Source organism: Sorex araneus, chromosome X (genome assembly GCF_027595985.1).
Source record: "Sorex araneus isolate mSorAra2 chromosome X, mSorAra2.pri, whole genome shotgun sequence".
Lineage (NCBI taxonomy): Eukaryota > Metazoa > Chordata > Mammalia > Eulipotyphla > Soricidae > Sorex > Sorex araneus.
The window spans coordinates 62898204-62920914 of record NC_073313.1 but is presented as its reverse complement, the minus strand read 5'-3'; the positions used below and the strand labels follow the sequence as shown (position 1 = coordinate 62920914).

At 43.3% G+C, this 22711-nt stretch overlaps 1 protein-coding gene across 1 annotated transcript; it reads left to right on the top strand.

Annotated features, from left to right (window-relative positions):
• Positions 1-10949: 10949 nt before the first annotated feature.
• LOC129399736 (melanoma-associated antigen 10-like) lies at positions 10950-15252 on the top strand. Its single transcript, XM_055121097.1, has 3 exons — positions 10950-11056; positions 12399-12423; positions 14590-15252. The coding sequence occupies exons 1-3, from the start codon at positions 10950-10952 to the stop codon at positions 15250-15252; spliced, it is 795 nt and encodes a 264-aa protein (XP_054977072.1).
• Positions 15253-22711: the final 7459 nt, after the last annotated feature.

The window sequence follows — 22711 nt, the reverse complement described above, 5'->3', positions numbered from 1 at the left end:
ACCAGTGCCCATTCTCCACCACCAGTAAACCCAACATCCCTCCCACCCCTTTCAGTCCCGTCTCCCCCCACCCCACACTGCCACTATGTCAGGGTATTCCCTTTTGTTCTCTCTCTCTCTGATTAGGTGTTGTGGTTTGCAATAAAGGTGTTGAGTGGCCATTGTGTTCAGTCTCTAGTCTATATTCCGCCCACATCACCCTTCCCCCACATGACCTCCAACCACGTTTTACTTGGTGTTCCCTTCTCTGAGTTGCCCAGAATGAGAGACCAGCCTCCAAGCCATGGAGACAGCCTCCTCCAGTCCCATTTATTGAAGAGGCCTTCTTTACTCCACTTCATATTTCCAGCTCCTTAGTGAGAGAATATCTGTCCATGTAGTGAGTGTTTATTTTTTGGTCTCTCAGTTTTAATTCAGTTTACTCATATGTTCTAGCCTCTTGTTAGCTTATGCTGTTTTGTTTACTGCAGTATTAATGTATTTGTAAAGTAAGAAACTGCAAAAGAATCTCAATTTATTTTTCTCAAAATGGTTTTAGACATTTACTGTGTCTTGTGAATGTGCAAACGTTTTAATTACCACATTTTGAGTCCTTTTCTTATGTCATGACAATTTTCATGGGGATTATATTGAATAGGTGGTATAATATCTTGCTTGGGATGGTAATTTTGCCATAGGGATTCTACATCCCATGACCAGGGAATGTTTTATTTTTCCTGGTGTTTTCTTTCATTTATCACATATAGTGACCTACTGTTTTCAAACTATTATTGTTTTATAACGTCCAAGTAGATTCCTAGGTAAATGAGTTTCCTTCACACTATTTTGAATGGCATACATCAAATAAACTTTATCTTCTAAATACACATTGGATTTTTACTTTTGTAGTTTCTGGAAAGGTAGCTTAAGAATTGCAATAGATGGGCTGGAAAGAGAGCACATCAGGGAAGCTGCTCTCATTTCATGTGGTTGTTCTGACATAGTCCATGGACCCAAAATTGGTCCCCCAAGTACTAGCAGGAGTGATTTCTGAGCCCAGATGCAGGCATAAACCCTGGATGCAGCTGGGTGTTTCCCTTATAAAAAAGAACAGCACAAAAGTGATGAGGAAAAGTGTCCTCACCGATTTCTCCGCGCCCACACCCCCAGAATGACTGACGAAGAGGATGGAGCTGCTTGGGACACCGGCAGCCCACCTGCAACCTGCAGTATGTGACTTGAGAGTTTCCGCCAGGTCCCCCGAGCGGGGGCCTGGCGTTTCTCTTTTTTTTTTCTTTAATCTATCTCTCTTCCCCTCAACCTCTGGGCACAGCACAGCATCTACCCCACTTCTGAGCACAAAATGGAGAGACGCACCCAAGTGCGCGGCGCGGCTGGCGGGGGATCGAGGGCGGGGAAGTACCGGTCTCCGCCCACATCGGACACTTAAAGAGAGTGCAGCCACGTGGGCTTTCCCATTTCTCCGCGCCCGCACCCCCAGAATGACTGACGAAGAGGATGGAGCTGCTTGGGACACCGGCAGCCCACCAGCAACCTGCAGTATGTGACTTGAGAGTTTCCGCCAGGTCCCCCGTGCGGAAATCTCTCTCTCTCTCCTTCAACTTTTTCCCTGGACTTTAGACAGAAACCCAAAACCGCGCGGCCGCTGCCTCGGCCGCGCGACCTAATGTCATCTTAGTATCAGCAATATGTAATGGTTCCTTCTTAATGGGTCGGACTTTTGTGGGTGATCCTAACAAGAATAGTAAGTATTTTGTTGAAATATTGAAGGCAATCAAAATGGTAGCCATCTCTCTAGACTGAACTAAGCTATATCCCCACGCTGGCTGAGAAGAAATATCCTTCTTTCTTGGGAAGAAACGTGGCGTGGTGTCAAACATAGTGTGATGTCCATTAAGCAAACAGACCTGGTGGCGTGGGAATGGGAAATAAGGGGAAAAATTAGGTACACGGACCAGCGGGACGCTGGTGGTATCTCGAGCCGGAGCCGATATCAGCGCAAGAGCTTTGGTTCCAGAAACTGCTTCCAGACACTCTACTAGACTATCAACTAAGCCAGAGCCCCACGCCGGCTGATGACGGGAAATAACCATCCTCCTCGGTTTTTTTTCCCTTTGTCAGACAGCGTGGCGATTACTAAACAGGCGTGAACTCGGTGGCGCGGGGCAAGGGGGAAAAAGAAAAGTTATGTAACAAACAGCAGGACTTAATATCTCTATATGCTTAGTAATGGAGAATTATCAAATGCCTCATTGGCAATAGGATTGTCTTTTTCTTTTTGGGGGGAAACCCCAGCAACGGTAGTGAGTTGTGTGTTGAAACATGGAATGTAATCGAGATAAGCGCAAATGAAGTGAAACTTATCACGTATAAGGGTGGGGACTAGGGAGGTGGGAGGGGGCGGCAGATATACTGGGGGGGTTGGGGATGGAAGATGGGCACTGGTGAAGGGAGGCGTGTTTGAATATTGTATAACTGACATAATCCTGAGAACTTTGTAACCCTCCACTTGGTGATTCAATAAAAAAATAAAAAATAAAAAAAGAAAAAAAGAAAAAGAAAAGTCTCCTCACCAAGAAGGGATCCTTTCTATGCAAGTATAAATGCATCAACATTTGTGATATAAGAGTTACTTACCAATGAGAAGGTGAGATCATGCTCCCATTTGTATACAAAACTTTGGAAGAGGCACATTAGGCCTTTCAGATGAAGAGAGACTATTTTTTGAACTCATGGTTAGTACTGGAATCATAGTCACATGGGATTTTACTTTTCTGTTTGTTTTGGTTTTGTTGCCTCACGCAGCACTGCTCAAGATTAGTCCTGGCTCTATCCTAAGTGAGCACTCCCAGTAAGGTAGGGGAACCCTATGTGATTCGGAGTATCAAGCCTGGCTAAGCCACAAGCAAAGCAAATGTCATATCCACTGTCCTATTGCTGCCTCCAGGAATGTGAGTTTTTCTATGTCTATTGGTGAAGATTTATCTCAATTACAATTTCCGGTCCTCCAGTGTAAAAAATTTACCCAGATATTCACACAAGAGTCATTTTGGTCCACTTAAGAATTCCAGAAACCTTAATGGATGTGAGAGTAGAACAGAGGACCTGAAATGGGCCCTTCCACAGAGTTTTAGTTCTGGTGAATGTGTTCTACCCCAGTAATCATTCAACTTGGGAGGTTGAATTCTCTGAAAGGCCAAGTATATTTGCCAGTGGCCTCCAATTATGCAATGAAACTGAAAAGGCTGCTCCTGTATTCAAAATAATACTAAGAACTGTCTGCCACTTTGAGTATGAACCTAGGTTCCACTTCCATAACTTTAGATGTCAAAGTGAAATTTTAACAGCTCTTCAGTGAATGATTGATTCTTATCTACATTTTAATATCCCATTTTAACAATATTCAAGCATAGTAAAACTTGCAAAAATCTATAAAAATCCCAGTATTTTTGTTTCCTGATTTCAGTGATAATTTGGCCTCATTCGCTTCTTTCATCATTCTCCTGTTTTCTTCCTTTCCCCTTTCTTCCTTTTTCTTTTGTTCTTTCTTCCTAATTTCCGTCATCTTGCCCTCCTGCTCTTCTTCTTTCCTTACTTCCTTCTCCCTACCACCTTATCTCTTTTCCTTTCAAACTCCCTCCCCCCTCCTTACATACATTACATCCTCCTCTCTATTAACACATGCTTCTTCCCTACTTTCTTGCCACTGTAGAAAGAGTATAGTGTGTGAGGAACTTGCGTGTGATGCACTGATTCCTGCACTGCATGGAGTCCCCCAGATTTTTCAATAGGCGATTCCTGGGTTCAGAGGCAGGTGTAGACACAGAGCAATACCAGGTTTGGCCTCAGCCCTTGAAATATCAAATACTTATCCAGTGTGCAGAGTGCAGTGTGAATGGAACCAATGAAAGTGAAACCCAGGAATGTGTAATAATTGTAAAATATTCCACAGAATAGGATACCAGGCCAATCTGACAATGACTCATCTCCAAAAAGGTAGAGCTAATCTTCCCATCCATTAAATATGGGTTATATATTATGACTTTTTCTAAAATGTACAGTATAGAAAGAGACAGGGGAGAGCAATTTTAAAAGGGATATCTGGCTGGAGCGATAACAGATTGGATAGGACATTTGCCTTGCACACAGCAGACCCGGGTTTGATGCCTCCGTCTCTCTCGGAGAGCCCGGCAAGCTACCGAGAGTATCTCACCCAAAAGGCAATTGCCAAAAACAGTAACAACAAGTCTCACAATGGAGACGTTACTAGTGCCTGCTTGAGCAAATGATGAGCAACTGGATGACAGTGATACAGTGATACAGATCTGACAAACACTACCTTATTAGAAAAACAAGGTCGTCTGAGACTATAATGTGATATTGGAAGTAGGGAATCTGAATATAATGTCACAGAGCTGGCAATTTACCTTTCTTGACTTTATAGCCCAAAGTCATTACATCATTAAAACTATGAGAATAACATCAGAATATTTCTAGTTGAGGATCATTCGACAAAATTACTACCAGTAATTTAGAAACTGTCGATGTCATTAACAACATAAAAATTTTGAGAAGTTGCTTGAGCCAACAAAAACCAAAGTAGGCAGTCTGATTATGGTAATGTGATATTCTAGAATATCACCCAAAGAAATAATTCAATTTTCAGTGAATATTGTATTTTCAGACATAACAAGTGCATAGTTTTATTGTATGGTGAAATTCTAGGATTTTTAGGGGAACTAGTTGTGTGCATATTGAAACACTCAGAACATCTTTTTATTAAATATATATTAAGAAACTGACATAATGTTATTCATAATAGAGTTGCTTCAGGCATTCAAGTTTCCAACACCAATATCAGCACCGTTGTCTCATTCTCTCCACCATTGTTCCCAGGATCCCTCCCACCCCACAGCCATAGCCCTTCATAGGCATACAACAAACTGATTTCATATTTCTTGCTCCAATGGAACTTGAAGAAATGCAAGTACGGTTATCAGAAAATAAATCATAAGATCAATGAAACAAAGAGCTGATTCTTCGAGAAAATAAATAAGATTGATAAACCACTAGCAAGACTGACAAAGAAAGAAAGAGAGAGAACCCTAATAAATCGAATCAGAAATGAAAAGGGGGACATCATAAGAGAAACCAGTGAGATCAAAAGATCATTAGAGACTACTTTGAAGGTCTATACGCCACAAAACAGGAGAACCTAAAAGAAATGGACGAATTCCTTGATTCCTACAATCTCCCAAGACTGAACAAAGAAGACTTGGAATACCTGAATAGACCCATCAATGTTAAGGAAATTGAAACTGTAATCAAAAATCTCCCCAATAACAAAAGCCCAGGCCCAGATGGTTTCACTGGTGAATTCTTCCAAACATTTAAAGAAGACCTGTTGCCAGTTCTCCTCAAACTTTTCATGGAAATTGAAAAAATAGGAACTCTCCCAAACAGTTTCTATGAAGCATACATCTCCCTAATACCAAAAGCAAATAAAGACACTACTAAGAAAGAAAATTACAGACCAATATCCCTGATGAACACCAAAGCGAAGATCCTCAACAAAATATTAGCAAATAGGATCCAACAACTCATCAAAAAGATCATACATCATGACCAAGTGGGATTCATTCCGGGGATGCAAGGATAGTTTAACATTCAGAAATCAATCAACATAATTCATCATATCAACAAAAGTAAAGATAAAAACCATATGATCATATCAATAGATACAGAGAAAGCATTTGACAAGATCCAACATCCTTTCATGATGAAAACCCTTACCAAAATGGGGTTTGGAGGAACTTTCCTCAAGATAGTCGAAGCCATCTACCACAAACTTATGGCAAGCATTATCCTCAACGGAGAAAAGCTAAGGGCCTTTCCACTAAGATCAGGCACAAGACAAGGATGCCCACTCTCAGCACTTCTCTTCAATATAGTACTGGAAGTACTTGCGATAGCTATTAGACAAGAAAAAGAGATTAAGGGCATCCAGATAGGAAAGGAAGAAATCAAACTCTCACTATTTGTAGACGATATGATACTGTATCTAGAGAAGCCTAAAGCCTCTACTAAGAAACTCTTAGAAACAATAGACTTATACAGTAAAGTTGCAGGCTACATAATCAATACCCAATAATCCATGGCCTTCCTATACACAAACAATGAGGCAGGGGAAAGGGACATGAAAAAAGCAATCCCATTCACAATCGTGCCCCAGAAAATCAAGTACCTCGGAATCAGCTTAACCAAGGAAGTAAAAGACCTCTACAAAGAAAACTAACTATAAAACGCTACTCCATGAAATAAAAGAAGACATGAGGAAATGGAAACATATACCCTGCTCGTGGATAGGGAGAATCAACATTGTCAAAATGGCAATACTCCCCAAAGCATTACACAGATTCAACAAGATTCCTATAAGGATACCCATGACATTCTTCAAAGAAACGGATCAAGCAATCTTGAAATTCATATGGAACAACAAACACCCACGGATAGCTAAAACAATTCTTAGGAAAAAGTGATGGGAGGCATCACCCTCCCCAACCTCAAACTATTACAAAGCAGTAACAAATAAAACAACATGGTACTGGAACAAAGGCAGAGCCGCAGACCAATGCAACAGGGTGGAATATCCCTAAACAAAACCCCAAATGTATGATCATCTAATCTTTGATAAGGGAGCAAGAGATGTGAAGTGGAGCAAGGAAAGCCTCTTTAACAAATGGTGCTGGCACAACTGGACAACCACATGCAAAAGAATGGGCTTAGACCTCGACCTAACACCATGAACAAAATTCAGATCAAAATGGATTAAATACCTCAATATCAGACCAAAAACCATAAGGTACATTGAAGACAAGGTCGGCAAAACCCTTCATGATATTGAAGATAAAGGTATCTTCAAAGATGACACGGAACTAAGCAATCAAGTAGAAACAGAGATCAACAAATGGGACTACATTAAACTAAAAAACTTCTGTACCGCAAAAGATACAGTGACCAGAATACAAAGACTATCTACAGAATGGGAAAGGATATTTACACAGTACCTATCAGATAAGGGGTTGATATCAATGGTATATAAAGCACTGGTTGAAATCTACAAGAAGAAAACATCCAACCCCATCAGAAAATGGGGTGAAGAAATGAGCAGAAACTTTCCCAAGAAAGAGATACGAATGGCCAAAAGGCACATGAAAAAGTGCTCTGCATCACTAATCATCAGGGAGATGCAGATCAAAACAACCATGAGATACCACCTCACACCACAGAGACTAGCAAACATTCAAAAGAACAAAAGCAACCGCTGTTGGAGAGGATGTGGGGAGAAAGGGAACCTTCTACACTGCTAGTAGGAATGCTGACTGGTTCAGCTTTTTTTGGAAAAAAATATGGACCATTCTCAAAAATTTAGATATTGAGTTCCCATTTGACCTAGCAATACCACTGCTGGGAATATATCCCAGAGAAGCAAAAAAGTATAGTCGATATGACATCTGCACTTATATGTTCATCGCAGCACTGTTTAAATAGCCAGACTCTGGAAAAAAACCGAGTGCCCTAGAACAGATGACTGGTTGAAGAAACTTTGGTACATCTATACAATGGAATACTATGCAGCTATTCGAAAAAAGGAGATCCTGAATTTTGCATATCAGTGGATCAGCATGGAAAGTATCATGCTGAGTGAAATGAATCAGAAAGAGAGAGACAGACATAGAAAGATTGCACTCATATGTGGAATATAGAATAACAGACTAGGAGACTAACACTCAAGAACAGTAGAAATAAGTACCAGGAGGTTGACTCCATGGTTTGGAGGCTGGCCTCACATTCTGGGGAGAGGGCAACTCAGAGAAGTGATCACCAAGTATAATGCGGTAGGAGGCCATGCGGGGGAAGGGGGATGCGGGCTGAATGTGGGCTAGAGACTGAACACAGTGACCACTCAACACTTTTATTACAAACCACAACAGCTAATTAGAGAGAAAAAACAGAAGGGAATACCCTGCCAAAGTGGCAGGGTGGGGTGTGGGGAGATGGGATTGGTGAGGGCGAGAGAGATGCTGGGTGTACTGGTGGTGGAGAATGGGCACTGGTGAAGGGATGGGTTCTCGAACTTTGTATGAGGGAAACATGAGCACAAAAATGTATAAATCTGTAACTGTACCCTCACGGTGATTCACTAATTAAAAATAAATAAATTAAAATAAAAAATAAAATAGATCATAAAAGGAAAGTTGTGATGATTGATTGTTATATGCCTTTAACCTTGCTTAATCTAGTAGAGGACAACGATATGTACCATTCAGGAGTGCCATACTCAGTAGCACAGGTTGAGAAGTTTCTCCTGTCCTTCTAAGAAACACTTTTAACACCTCTTGCAAAGCGGGTTTCCAGGCTATAAATTCCTTAAGCTGTTGCCTGCCCATGAAGCTTTGTACAATTCATTCCAATCTGAATGATCTGAATGATCATCTAATATTCTTGGTGCAGGGTAAATTTTGTTGAGTTTCTGGGCTCTATACGTCCATACCTTTATGTCTCATATGATCTCATTTGATAGAGCTGCTGTACATCTTACCAAATTTACTTTGTATGTCAGTTCTGTTTTTGGTCTTGCTGCTTTAATTGTTCTCTATCCATCTTTTGATTTGGTCATAGAAAGTATAATGTGTCTTGGAGCTTTCCTCGCAGGGTCTAATTTTGCTGGGACCCTAGAGACCTCTTGGATAATCTCTTAAGGGAAGAGGCTCTTCAGGACTTTTTATACTTTTCCTCTGGTAGGTACCATATTTTGTTATTAATCATATAAGTAGGGTTATATTTAGTCATCATGGTGGGCACTACTCTCCTCCTAGTTCGGGGCGTAGAGGGCTTTTTTAGTTCCCAATTTGTCTTTTGTATTCAAATTGCTCAATATAGTTTGGGTTACTGTGTATCTGTTCGTTCACAATTCTGTAAGCCAATCATACATTTCTTTACTTACCCAACTGGTTATCTATTATTGTGTGTTTTACGTGGGCTGAATTTCCTGTCGTTGTATTCCTAGAACTCCTGAGACTAGACATACAGGTTAAGCACAATGCACAATTTATGAGTATACTGATTCGGGGAATTGTGGGGGCAGGAGACTGTTGTCTTGTTCCAGGAAGATATATTCCTTGAATGTCTTTCCACTATGTGTGGGCATTATCACACTGCAGGGCTGGTAGAGGTGGCAATGTTTTGCAAGGCCTGTGTGTGTTCACACCTGCTCTGTTGAATTGGGTTGCATGGAGTAGACCCTCTAGTACAATCCCACTTCCTGATCATCATTCTGAGGGTCACTTATGATGATGGACTAGTGAATCATGAGTGGAACTTGCCCAAGCAGGTCAGTTGGTTATTATGTTGAGGGTCATACAACTGCAAGAAAACTGAAGAGAGAATATAGTGGGAGTTTGTTTCAGGTTAGAGTACTTCAACAAGATTGCGGTCCAGGTGTTCCTCACCAATTATGGGTATGGATATGTGTACAGGAGCAGTACAGGCTACACGGGACGTGGTTAAGCACTATTGAGAAAGCTGTTTCTAGGGAACCTAGTCCTCTTCCCAACTGTTGAGAGACCTTATATCAATCAGGCTGTGCTGAACCTGCATAGGAGAAAGTGCAGAACTCTGGATTAAGATGAATAGCAGACCCCCATACTTTCTGTTGCCCAATAAGGAGACTCAGAGAAATGGAGAGGAGAGGGCATGAGGCAGGGCTGCGAGAACTCACAGCGAACAATCTGGCCTTGATGTGGTAGAGTCAACAGTGAGCTAGGGACCCAGAATAGAGCAATTGGCGGTTCCGGTGCTCTGGGATGACCGGCAGTTGGACCTTTGCTTCATTTAGACATTGGTTCATTTAGACATCACAGGACGATCAGAGGCTTACATATAGAAATGTGAGATGGGCATTGAGCAGCACAAAGTGAGGGATTACCTGATTAGTATAGGATTGTGTGAACGGCAAAATCAAGCAGAAAGAGCAGTATTTACCAGAAAGAGAAGAGACAGCATTTGCAGTCCCACAATCAACAAACCTATGCCACATTGACTCTGAGAATGAGAATTTTCCTAAGACCACGCAGCTAGTATTCAACTGTGAGTTTCAAGAGAAAGGTGCAGTGGGGTGAGGGACTGGAGCTTTTGGTGGTTAAAGAGAGAAAATAAAGTTTGCCTACTGTGCATTGAAATTCCTTCTATTAAAAACGCATCGAAGGCCAAGAAGTATAGAGCATCCATTCAAAGAACCTGCTGGTACCCTAGAAGCATATGGTCATGAGTTTGAATCCCTGGCAGGCCTCATGCACTCAATATAATTCTGAAACCTATGTGTGCCCCCGAAGTCCTTCTGTATGTGTGATTCTCAGGAGCACGAAATAAAATCAAAGGAAAGAGCAGTACCGTATTTAATTGAAAAATAGGACAAAAGAAACATTGGACCGTCTAGCAGAATGAAATAAATGCAGTGTAAGAAATGCGGTGGGTCTGAGGGAAGCCGTGAGTTGCAGTGGGCAGGAACAGCCCTCCCTGTGTAAAGTGGGAACGAGAGTGACAGGGAGAACCTCGAGAACCTTCCTCTGTCCCCCGGAACCTCTAGGGTCCCGAGAGGCGCCAACCGGATGTGACCTCGCCTCACTTCTGCCCGGAGATGGTGGCCTGAGGAAGCCAGAGGGAGCGGCCTCAGGAGTGCGACGGGAGGGCCCAGCCCGGCCAGGTGCGGACGAAAGGGGTGGACAGACTGGGCCCGCCATCGCTCTGAGGGAGTGCAGGCAGGGTGCGGGTGCGGTTCTCCTCGGCCGTCCACCGGACTCGGGCAATCGGCTGAGGCGTGAGGGGGGCGCGGGCCCGGCCGCCATCTTCCTTCTCGGGATCGGAGCAGACGCTCCTGAGGGATCCCGATGGGGCCCCGGGGCCGACAGCAGGGACAGAATTCAGTTCAGGCAGAGGTTGAGGAGTTTTCTCACCGACGTTCGTCGCGGAGAGCAGTCTACTATTTTCCTTTCCGGTGTGCAGGGTGGGGGTTGCTCAGAGCTGGGTAGTTCCTGGGTTAACGGTGGCTCTGAGCTAGGCGAACCCCGGCTCGGTTCCCGGTCTATGAGCTGAGCCCACTCAAAGCTTTCCTGCTGCGTGCAAGGGCAGAGCAGTATACTCGGTGCTGCTTCCTTGCCTCTTGGTGTTCCTTTGAGACTCACCTCCCTATCTGCCTCAGGCATTCGGATATCATTGGATGTATAGAATTTGTTCGGTACAATTCACATCTGTGTGACATTTAAAAGAACTCGAGCCCTATAGATACTAAGACTTCTTTGCATTCTAGAGTACGACTCACAAGGGAACACGTGTTACCAGGATTTTTGTGCCACAGAGACTGAAAATTGTTGTCTTTTGTCATATTTTTCTGCAAGGATATTCAACGGCCTCCTCAGGCAATTATAGGGAGAGATATGAGTTGAGAATTCATCTGAGTCCCAAAGTTCACCAGGACTGTTGCTCAGAACGATTACATAGAAAGTAAATTTGAGAGGTTTTAGGTTTCAAGAGATTTTGTTTCTATCTCTTAATGTCTGATCCAATATATTTTGGATTTCCCTATTATTTTTTTCTGGGGGTCATATTTACCGTCAGTGACACTTATTGAGTTTTTGAAGGTTCTTAATCCTGTTCTCACTGATAGAATTTTTGTTTTCTTGAATTGAATTCTAGATCTGTAGATCATTATCTTATTGCGTTTTTATTTCCTTTCATGTACTTAGTTTGGAATTCATTTGTGTTCCTTTTCTAAATGGTCAAGTAGTTGGGAGGGTGATTCATCTGATTTTTATACTATTTCCAGTTCTGAGTAGGTATAGCTATGGATTGCAAATGGTGCCGTTTTCCATGAGAATGCTTATCTAAACTCTCTGGAGCATTGAGGCATTCTGAGCACATGAAAGACTGACCTGGATCCAGAAAATAGTGTAGTGGGTAAGGCATTGCCTGCATGCAGCCTTTGCCTGCATGCAGCCTTCTCGCATTTCTTCCTCAGCAATCTGTATGGTGCACGGACCCACTACATGTTATCCCCACCCTCAGAGCCAGGAGTAAGCCCTGATCCCACCCAGTGTGGCCCCTAATCAAACAAAGGAAAAACACTGAACAAGGGCGCAGAGAGATAGTAAAGTCTGGAAGACGCGTGGAACGTGGCTCTTCTGTTTCTCTCCCTGGCATCTCATATTTCCCAAATAAGCTTACCAGAGGGACTCCTGGATAGAGAATCAGGTAGAAACTGAGTACCTCGCGAGTGAACCAAAAGCAGAACAAAAAAGATCAGAAAACCAAATACATGCTCAATTTTCACTTTGGGTCAGGGTAAGACCAGGGTTGAGTCAACAAGTAAGGATTTTATGATTTTCATATCTTCTATATACATTGAAAAGTGTCAGCAATTGGAGATTCAACAGGCACAGGGAGAGTCACCATATAGTAAGGCTCAAGGGAACGGCATTGAGAGAGGACTGAGGCAACCTAGAGCCCAGCAAACAGTTCATGCTGGCATATCTCAAGGCAGGAGTAAGCATCATTTAGCCTGTTTCCAGACACCAAGAGCTCAAAATTATTTCTCATGATAGCAATTTTCAGACTTCAAGCACCTGGTTGTTAGACTAGGAGTTGATATACAGAGCCATAGTTGAGATCAGCAGAGATCCATCTGAGAAACTGAGGGGACTCTGCTGCCAACAGTGGGGTCCAATAACACTAGCTGGCTGATCCAGGGTCATGAGTAAAATCCATAGGCAGGAATAGTGACAGGTCTTATATCTGGAGAAGTTGTCGGAGGTGAGATCATTGAGGAGGAGAGTGCGGCACTTTAGGAGAGGACAAAAAGGCACAAAGAACCTCCCATAATGACAATTTAGGGATTGGCTTGGGACAATATATTCTCCTATGTGAGAAATCCTGGACAATCTAGATTCTTGACATCATTCCATTTCCTGTCCTGGAAAGCTCATGGAAGCAGTGACTTTGAGAGACACACTGACATATCTCGGTGAGGTGTCCGACAGAAATGAGTAGGGAGACCCAGGGTGTGCGATATGGTTTTACTTGGTAGAAGAGGGATATAGGAGGCAGAGGAAAGAATAACCTACAATTTAAGTTCATGCAGCCATAGGTATATGTATCCCAAGCTATCAGCATGATGGATGGCTGGGAACCTGTCAGGATAGAACAATGCTATGCAGAATTATTTGATCAAAGAGGAATAGTGTGTATGTGTAATGGGAAGGAATCCCTATTGTTCTCTTAAATCATAGGAGGAAACACAGCTGGATCACAGAAGACATCTTCCTGTTGAAGGAAACCAGACTACACAGGAGAGAGTGCCAGGTACTGCTGAATCCAGTGAGAATCCAAGAGACGATGGTGAACACACCAATACATACAGAAAAAATTAGTGCCCAAGAAACGTTAATTATCCCTGATCAATGGCCATTTCCCTGTCCCATATGGATGTGGCATCTTGTCACATGTATTCTGAGGGGTATCCCAGGGACTGAGGTGCTAACAGTCTCTCTTTCAGCATCCTAGGGTACTGTGACCAACTATGAGAATAGAGATAGCTCCTAGCAAAGAATCGAGGGTGATTTACAGTGTCCCCATCAAAACTCACTTTAGTGTCATAAAGAATGGATGCTTTGCACTCTATGCTCTCTCATGCTACATTATTCTTTCCTTGCAGTTGTAAGTGACATCTACCTAGAAGAACAGTGTCTGTGGAGCTGATTGAACCTTATCGTTTGATCTGGGTAAGTTCCCTTATGCTCAATATGCTAAACAATCTCATTGAGAACCTTTGTGTTCCATAAGTATGTGCCTTTAAGCTACAGTATGTGTCTGAAACATATGTGTAACCCAAAAACAGCACCAAAGTGTGTGTATCCCTGGACCACAGTGCACTGAAGACCACCCCATAATCCCTCTAACGCACTCACTCCCCTCAGGTGCACTAGCTGATGCCCTCTTCCAGCTTGCTTTCACTGATCGTGCCTGTTGCTGTTCCTTTTCTCCTCTGTAACCCATATATAAGTGTGGAGGGTGGTCATTGATTATTTGACTTTCTCCCTTAAATGACCATGTCTATTTTGGCTTCTCCCAACCCTTTTTACCCTCAGGTGCTCAACCCATCGACCAACACCGGTGCACATATCTGCTATCTGTGTGAAACGTGTCATCATGTCTCACTGCGATGAGGTTTTAGCCTTCAAGGTTGAGGAAGAGAATGAGGATGCACACGACGGCCAGCATCTGGAGAGCGAACAGCTGTCCAAGGCTGAGATGGGGATGGCTGAATTGCCCTCCTCCACCACTGCCACCATCCACGTTGAGGAGAGCCTGGGGGAGGTGGCAGCTGCTCGAGTCTTCAAGGAAGTGAAAGGTGCTCAGGATAGTCCTGTCATGGCCCATCACTTTGAGGTGACCATGGCTGAAATGATAGACAGCCATCTCGAAAGTGGCAGTGCCAGCAGCCACAAAGAGAAAGGCCTAGAAGGTAGGGAGGAGCCAGCACAAGATGGGGCCGGCCTCCAGGAGGCATTGCATGACAAGATGTCTAATCTGGTGGGGTTCCTGCTCCTCAAGTACCGCACTAAGCAGCTGACCACAAAGGAAGTGATTCTGAGAACCATCCTCAACAATGATGAGGAGAATTTCTCTTTCATTCTAAGCCAGGTGTCTGAGTGCCTGCAGCTGGTGTTTGGCATCGATGTGAAGGAAATCAACCCCCAAATCCATAGCTATGTGTTGGTCACCACCCTGGGCCTCACTTATGATGGCATGGTGGGCCCTCAGCAAACCATGCCCAATACCGGCCTGCTGGTGATGGTCCTGGGGGTCATCCTTCTGGAGGATGATTGTGCCTCTGAGCAGGCTATCTGGGAACAATTAGCTTTGATGGGAGTTTATCCGGGGAGGAAGCACTTCATTTATGGGGAGCCCAGGGAGCTCCTCACCAATGTGTGGGTGCAGAACCAGTATCTGGATTACAGGCGGGAGCCTGGGAGTTACCCAGCCCGCTACCAGTTCCTCTGGGGCCCCAGGGCACACGCAGAAACTAGCAAGGTAGAAGTCATGGAGTTTTTGCTCAATATCATTAACAGTGATAATAGGCCCCTCACGTTCTTAACTGATCGGCCTCTTTGCAAAGATGAGGACGAAGTGGCCTGAGTAAGGGTGACAGGATGTTGCAGAGAGTGATCAGGCTTCCAAGTGTTGAGGCTAAGACAAGTGCAGCACTTATTGGTGAGCATCCTGGGGCTCTTGTTCTCTGTGATGCCGTGTAAATTAATTGTGTTTTCTTGATGAAGCTGTTGTATTTTGTCTGAGTTTGTGAATGCATTTATCTCTCAAATATGTGCTCATGCCAAGATCTAGAGGGAGAGTGCTGTTATTGAGTGGAGAGTTTGTAAATGTCTTTATTCTGTTGTGAGTTGTCAGAGATAACGGAGCCTTGGAAAAGGACTTGCCCTGAACTTGTGACAGAATTTAATAGTGGAATCCATTCATGGTAAAAACCAGCATATTCCAATTTCTTCCATTGCTCCTAATGTCTCAAATAAATAAAATCTGAGGTTCTGAGTTTATTGACTTAGTCATCATTTGCTTCCTTTTGCAGGTATTTACTGAATTCTTCTGAATGGCCATGATTTAGCGGGGACATTTGGATAGGCGGGATATGGGATGCACTCCTGCACAGAATAAGAGTGTGATCCCTGCTCAGTTAAGGAGAAAGCTGTGAGGCTTTGTACGATATACCCACCAAATTCAGGAGGGGAAGGGCAGTTGGACTCCAGGAGGGAGGAATCTATTGCGAGTACCTGAATCAAGTAACACTTGGAGCTGTGGAATCGGCAGGAATTTCATTGGGACATACTTGGCACTAGTCAGTCAGGGACTCTCATAAGAAGTTGTCCTAGTGGTGTGATAGTGCCCTGGCATGCACGTGTGGCCAGGTATCCTTGGGCACCATGGAATCATATGTGGAAAAATATTTCTTGATATTCTTTTCAGTTTATCTCATAACTGCATCATCTCTTTAGTGTCATGGAAAGATATGCATTGAAGAATGAACGGTGTGTTTGGAACCAAAGGAATATTTGAAAATCGACAAGTATTCCAAATTTGCTACTGGGTCCAGAAGCACGAGCTTGAAGGCCAAGCTTAAGCTTTCCATAGAGGAGCCCCAGTCTGCTCCCTGGTACCTTATAGTTCCCAAGTGCCTCTGAGTGTGACCCACAAGGACATCACTCTCTGTAATTTGCTGGGTTTTTTTGCGTATTTGAAATTTTGAGTATTCTTTGAGGCCTGTCTATTAGTAATTTCTCCATGTTTTTGTGTTAGTTTTCTCTCCAAGTTCAAGAGGGAGCGTGCTATCCATAGGGCATCTTTATTTTGAAGTCAGAGTTACTTTTGCGGTTAATAATTTTCATTTTCAGGTTTTTGCAATCATTTTCTTATGTTCTATTTTGTTTCCCCATGGGTTTCATCATTGGTAACAGTTTTGAAGTTAATGTAGTAGGCATTCTGCCAATGTTTCCTCACCATATTTTATGTATAAATCTCTAATACTAACATATTGATTTTGCCTGTACTTTTTGTATGGACTTAATTATAGTTCTAGTTTGATATATTTTGTGTCCATTTACAGAGGCTTCCAGATCCGTTTATTGAAGAGGCTGTCCTTATTTTGCTTCATGTTTTTACTTCTTTGGTCATAGATTATCTGTCCTATATCGGAGGATTTTTCTCTGGTTTCCCAGTTTTAATCCACTGTTCAGTAATTCTAGCCTTTGCCAGCTCTATGTTCTTTTCTTTCCTATAGATTTCAAGTATAATTTAAGGTCAAGAAATGCGACAGATCTCAATTTCTTTTTCTCTGAATGGCTTTAGCCATTCTGGGCATTTCATTGATCTTTGCACATTATAGTTGTTCTTGTCTATCTTCTTGAATCATCACATAGCTATTTTCATGAGATTTCTATTAAATACGTATAATATTTTGGTTGGGGTGGTGATATATCAATGTTAGTTCATCTAACACATGATCATAGAATAGTTTTCTACATGTCGTCCCATTCTTCATTGATTTGCTCCAGTGGGCACCAGTAACGTCTCCATTGTGAGACTTGTTGTTGCTGTTTTTGGCGTACGGAATATGCCATGGGTACCTTGCCACTTTCTGCTCTATGGGTGGCATACTCTCAGTAGCTTGCTGGGCTCTCTGAGAGGGACTGAGGAATCGAACCCGGGTTGGCCACGTGGAAGGCAAATGACCTACCTGCTGTGCTATCACTCCAGTGCCAAATTATAGAGAATATATGGGGGAAATTGTCTGCCATAGTGGCAGGGGGAGGGTTGGAATGGGAAGGGGTGAGGGGATACTGGAGACATTGGTGGTGGAAAATGTGGACTGGTGGAGGGATGGGTGCTCCATCATTGTATGAATGAAACTCAAACATGAAAGTTTTGTAACTGCATTTCACATGATACATAATCATAGAATTATTTTTCTATTTCCTGATATTATCTTTTATTTATCTCTTTAAGTGACCTATGGATTTTAATCTATAACTGCTTCATAAATTCTAAATAGATTTCTAGGTACATGAAATATCCTCACACTATTTTGAATGGTATACCTCACACTATTTTCTTTTTTTAATTATTTATTGATTTTTAATTAGTGAGTCACAGTGAGGGTACAGTTACAGATTCACACATTTTCGTGCTTGTTTTACCCTCATGCAATGTTCAAGAGCCCATCCCTCTAGCAGTGTCCATTCTTCACCACTTATGAACCCAGTATCCCTTCCACCCCCCTATCCTATCCCCCAACCCCACTCTGCCTCTGTAGCAGAGCAGTCCAATTTGTTCTCTCTCTCTATCCTTTTGAGTGTCCTGGTTTGCAATAGGGGTATTGAGTGGCCATCATGTACAGTCTCTAGTCTACTTTCAGCGTGCATCTCCCTCCCCGCTCGGGATTTCCAATCACATTTTACTTGGTGTTCCCTTCTCTATCTGGGATGACTTTCCCCCAGCGTACCTCACACTATTTTCAATGGGATACTTTAAATAAACTCTATCTTCTGATTCATTCTGCATACACAGTTTTTTCAATGGATGAAAGAACACCAATAGGGAAGGGTGGAGAGGGATATTACAACAGGTAAGCTGTTTTCTTGCATGCGGGTGAACTGCCATAGATACATGGAACTGAAAATGGTCCCCCAAGTTATCTCTGAACACAGATCCACAGTAAACCCTGGGTGCAGCTGAGTGGTTCCCTTACCAAAAAAACCCACAACAACAGCACTACAGCCATGTGGAACAGTGTCCCTACCAAGAAAAACCTTCATATGCAAGTATCATTAGACCTACATGGTGATGAAGAGTTACTTACAAATGGCAAGATAAGGACATTCACCATATGTATCCAGAGCTTTTGAAGAGGCACTTTAGGCCTTCCAGATCAAGAGCATCTATACTTTGTCTTTGTGGTCAGTGTTGGAACAGTGTGAACTGGGTTGCTTTGTGTTTTGTTTTTGTGTTTTGTTTTGAGGTCACAGTCAGTAGTGCTCCTGATTCTGTCCTCAGGAACACTCCAGCTTAGGTCAGAGACCATATGGGATTCTGAGTATCAAACTTAGATCAGCCACATGCAAGGGCTATCCACTGTACTATAGCTCCAGCCTGGAATGTGAGTTTTTCTATCTCTATTGGTGAAGATTTCTCTGGATCACAGTTTCTGGCCTCCCCATGTGAAAGACTTATCCACTTCTTCACACTAGAGTGATGGAACAGCTCAAAAAGCCAGAAACCTTCTAGACTGTGGAAGTAGAGAGAAGGACCAGAAATGGGCCCTTCCACACTGTGTTTAGGGTGAATGTGTTCTGCCGCAGTAATCATTCAACTTTGTAGGTTGAGTTCTATGAAAGGCCAAGTATATTTACCAATAGCTCCAATTATGAATTAAAACTGAAAAGGCAGCTCCTGTTTTAGAAGAAAGTTAAGTATGGTCTGCCTCTTTGAATATGACCCTAGGCTCCACTTCCAAAACTCTAGAGGTCACATTGAGATTTATAACTTCTCTCCATGAACGACTGCATCTTCCGTTCATTTTAATGTCCTTCTTCACAATATTTGGCCACCTACATAGTGCAAAAGGCTATGAAAATTCTAGTATTTTATCTTCCAGGTTCAGTGATAATGGTGCACATTGGTTCTTTCATCATTCTCCTGTTTTCTTCTGTCCGGCCCTCACTCTCTTTCCCCTTGTTCTTTCTCCCTTACTTACTGCTTCTACCCTTCTTCCTTCCTTCTCTTCTTCTTTCTCTACTTTTTCATCCCTCACTCCTCTCTCCCTCAATCAATCCCTCATTCCCCCTCTCTGTCCCTCCCTCCCTCGGCTATTATTACATGTGTCTGCCCTATATCCTTGTCACTGTAGAAAGATCCCAGTGGTTGAGGAACTTGCATGTGATCAACCTTGCATTGATTCTATGCAGTTCACAGAGTTCCCCAAACTTTGCGAGAGGTGAATCCTGAATTGGAAGCTGATATAGCTATTGAGCAACACCCAACTTGTCCTCAGACCCCCAAATATCAATTCCGTATCCAGGAGTTCTTTCTGAAGTAACTCAATGAAATTGAAACCCGTAATGGGTAATAATTGGAAAATGTTCCATAGAAAGGAATCCTGGCCAGTCCTAGTAGACCCGTTGGTGTCAGCTAGAAACAAACTTCAGCTAGGATGTCAGAGCAGCAAGCAGAGGGCCAGGAAGAAGTTATGAGGTGGGCCCTGAATTTACGAAGGTTGGATATGGAGGCTGATCTCTCCACCCCATAGGGACATGAGATTTTCTCCTAGTACACTCCCCAAGTCTATTAGATTCATGGGCTAAGGAGTGGGATATCAGCAAAATCCCAATCTGTTGTCTTCTGATCTCATAATTCCTGAGCTTGGGAGGGAGCCCTTCATCCAGGGGGAGCCCAGGTAGGGCCTCACCTAGGTGTGGCTGCTGGAGCAGTAGTTGGGGTATTGGCAGGTTCCCAGTAGCCACCATGTCCATTATGTGTTTCTCTGGGGCTCCAGGACCCATCATGAAACCATTAAGAGGAAAGTCTTAGAGTCATGGGTTAAGGTCACTGGCATTCGTCGCCGAAGTTTCCTTACTCTGTTGCAGATGTATGGAGATGACCTAGCCAGTATTTCAGGCAGCTACAGAAAGTAGGCAAGGTTCTAAGTGGTGGCGCCCTGCTGAGCTGTGGCACACAGAGTATTCCTATTCTCCATGAGGATTGAGAACTTGATTTTGGTTTCCTTTACAGGGTTTTCAAATATTGTTCCTCTAAGTGGGAAATTGAATTCATCTTTTTGGGACATTTTGGGTCATACTTGGAATGTCCTCAGGGGTTACTCCTTGTTCTGTCCTCAGAAATTAATCCCGGTGGTGCTCAGAGTGCCACATATGATGCCAAGATCTTACCTGCATTAGCCGTGTGCAAGGCATACACGATATCCAATTTATTATTTCTCCAGCCCAGTTGAATTTTTCTTAGTGTCTGAGTTAGTGTAGTACATTGATACAAATATATTTGCACTTAGCCAGTTCATAAGAAAAGTTTTGATATTTTCTTAAACACATCACAAAAGTTTCCATTTTAGCTTGTGATCTAGGAGTAGATATAATATTAGAATTCAAATTTCCTTGGAAATATGTGTAAAATAGAAGGGGACAGATATAAGTCAATATAAATAAAAGACTATTTCTTTATGTTTCCCTTCATTTAAGTCCCATTTTTATGCGACTGAGCATGCGTTTAAAAGACAGTACAGGAAATTTGGTCTGCATGAAGGAACTCCCTCCTCACTGACTTATTTCCCAGTCCTTGAGACTTTCTTCTTTGGAATCCCAGGAATTAAGAGAGTGGGAACACACTGATGAGCGGGAGGTAGCCAGCCCACAGAGAATAGCTTAGAAGTCCTGCTCATTGAAGGGGGATGGTCTGTGATGCCTGAGATGCACAGAGCAAGTCAAAGATGGGATGGGTGATGGGGCTTAAGGATAGAAACGGAGTCTGAAAGCTTGGCCCCAGGCAGTGCTGCTCCCCTCCTCCCAACCTTACTCACTCTCCCCCTTGCACTGCGTGTGCCTTCACAGGACTCCAGTAGACCCATGTAATCAGAGCTGGTGGGAGGCAGGCCAGTGGCCAACAGGAGCACACACTGTGTGAGCTATCTGGTTGTTGATCGCTGATAGCCAGGCACTCCCCCTTGCTCAACCACATGAGACCACATTCCTCATCTCCCCTTTATGTCTGCTCTTGTGGCTCAGGGACATGATGTGTTGAGCAGTGATTGTGCTCTGAAAATGGCTTGGAATATCCTGCACATGCCCCTGCATGGCACGTGCCCTTCATACACCCCACTCCCCTACTAGGCACTTCTCTGTGGTGGATAGGGTTGTGTGGCCCTTTACTTGGAGTCTCCTGGTCACTGTTCTCCACAAATCTTCCAACAACTTCCAACTCCCTGAAATGGCTCTGAACAGTTGGCTTGGCCTATATTCCACAGGATCTTTGTCATTGTGTACCCTGAAATTGAATGCAATGGATTGCAGGAGAATGTTGACTGCCACTTTATCAGGACCTGGGAAGGCTCTGACATGCCTGTGAATCATCAGGTATTGGATAGAAACAAATGTCAGTATCAGTGGAAGTCCAAGAACAAACATTGATTGCAGTCCAATTCCTTCAAGCCTCATGTCTTCCCAGAAGTGAGATCTGGGGTCTTCAGGAGAACATAGGTCACATTTGAGAGGAGAAAGTGAGCCATCCCCTTTCTACATGTTGTGGTGTGTGTGTCTAGCTTGAGTGGATCCCATAGTAGAGGAGCTAGCGCTTCTTTAGGATAGCCAAAGGGAATGAGGGAAGGAGAGACTCAGGGTTCACAGAGTACATAGGAATCAGAGAAAGCGGCCCCCAGGATCTTGAGATAAAAGGAACTTGACAAAAGGACTCCTGGGAATGTGCAGTGATGCCACCATGTTGAATTCACCCTGTTTAGAGTGAACACTTCTGTAAAAAATACAAACGCGCATGCTCCCGGGAGGGGGAGATGTGATGTGTGTTGTGTTGTGTTGTTCGAGGGCTCTCGGGGCGGTGCTTTCTCTCTCTCTTGCCCCTCCTGTTTGGTGCTCTCGAGCCGCTATAATAGACCGGATAGGGATGGCTCCTCCTTGTGCTCTTCTGTGTATGCCACTGTGCTCTCTTCTGTCTTTATCTCTATCTCTGTCTCTGTCTCTATAGTCTCTCTTGTCTCTTCCGACCTCTCTCTGTCTCTGCTTCTGTGTCTTCTCTCTTTCTTCTGTGTCTTCTCTCTCCACTTCTGTGTCTTCTCCTGTGTCTTCTGTCTTGCCCCTGTGTCTTCTCTCCGATTCTGTTTCTTCTCCTTGCTTCTGTCTTACCTCTGCCCCGTGTCTTCTCTCCCGCTTCTGTGTCTTGTCTCTCCTCCACTTCTGTGTCTTCTCTCCTCTATGTCTTTTTAAAAAAAAAAATCAAATTTTATTGAATCACTGTGAGATAATTACAAGCTTTCATAATTAGGTTACAATCTCACAATGATCAA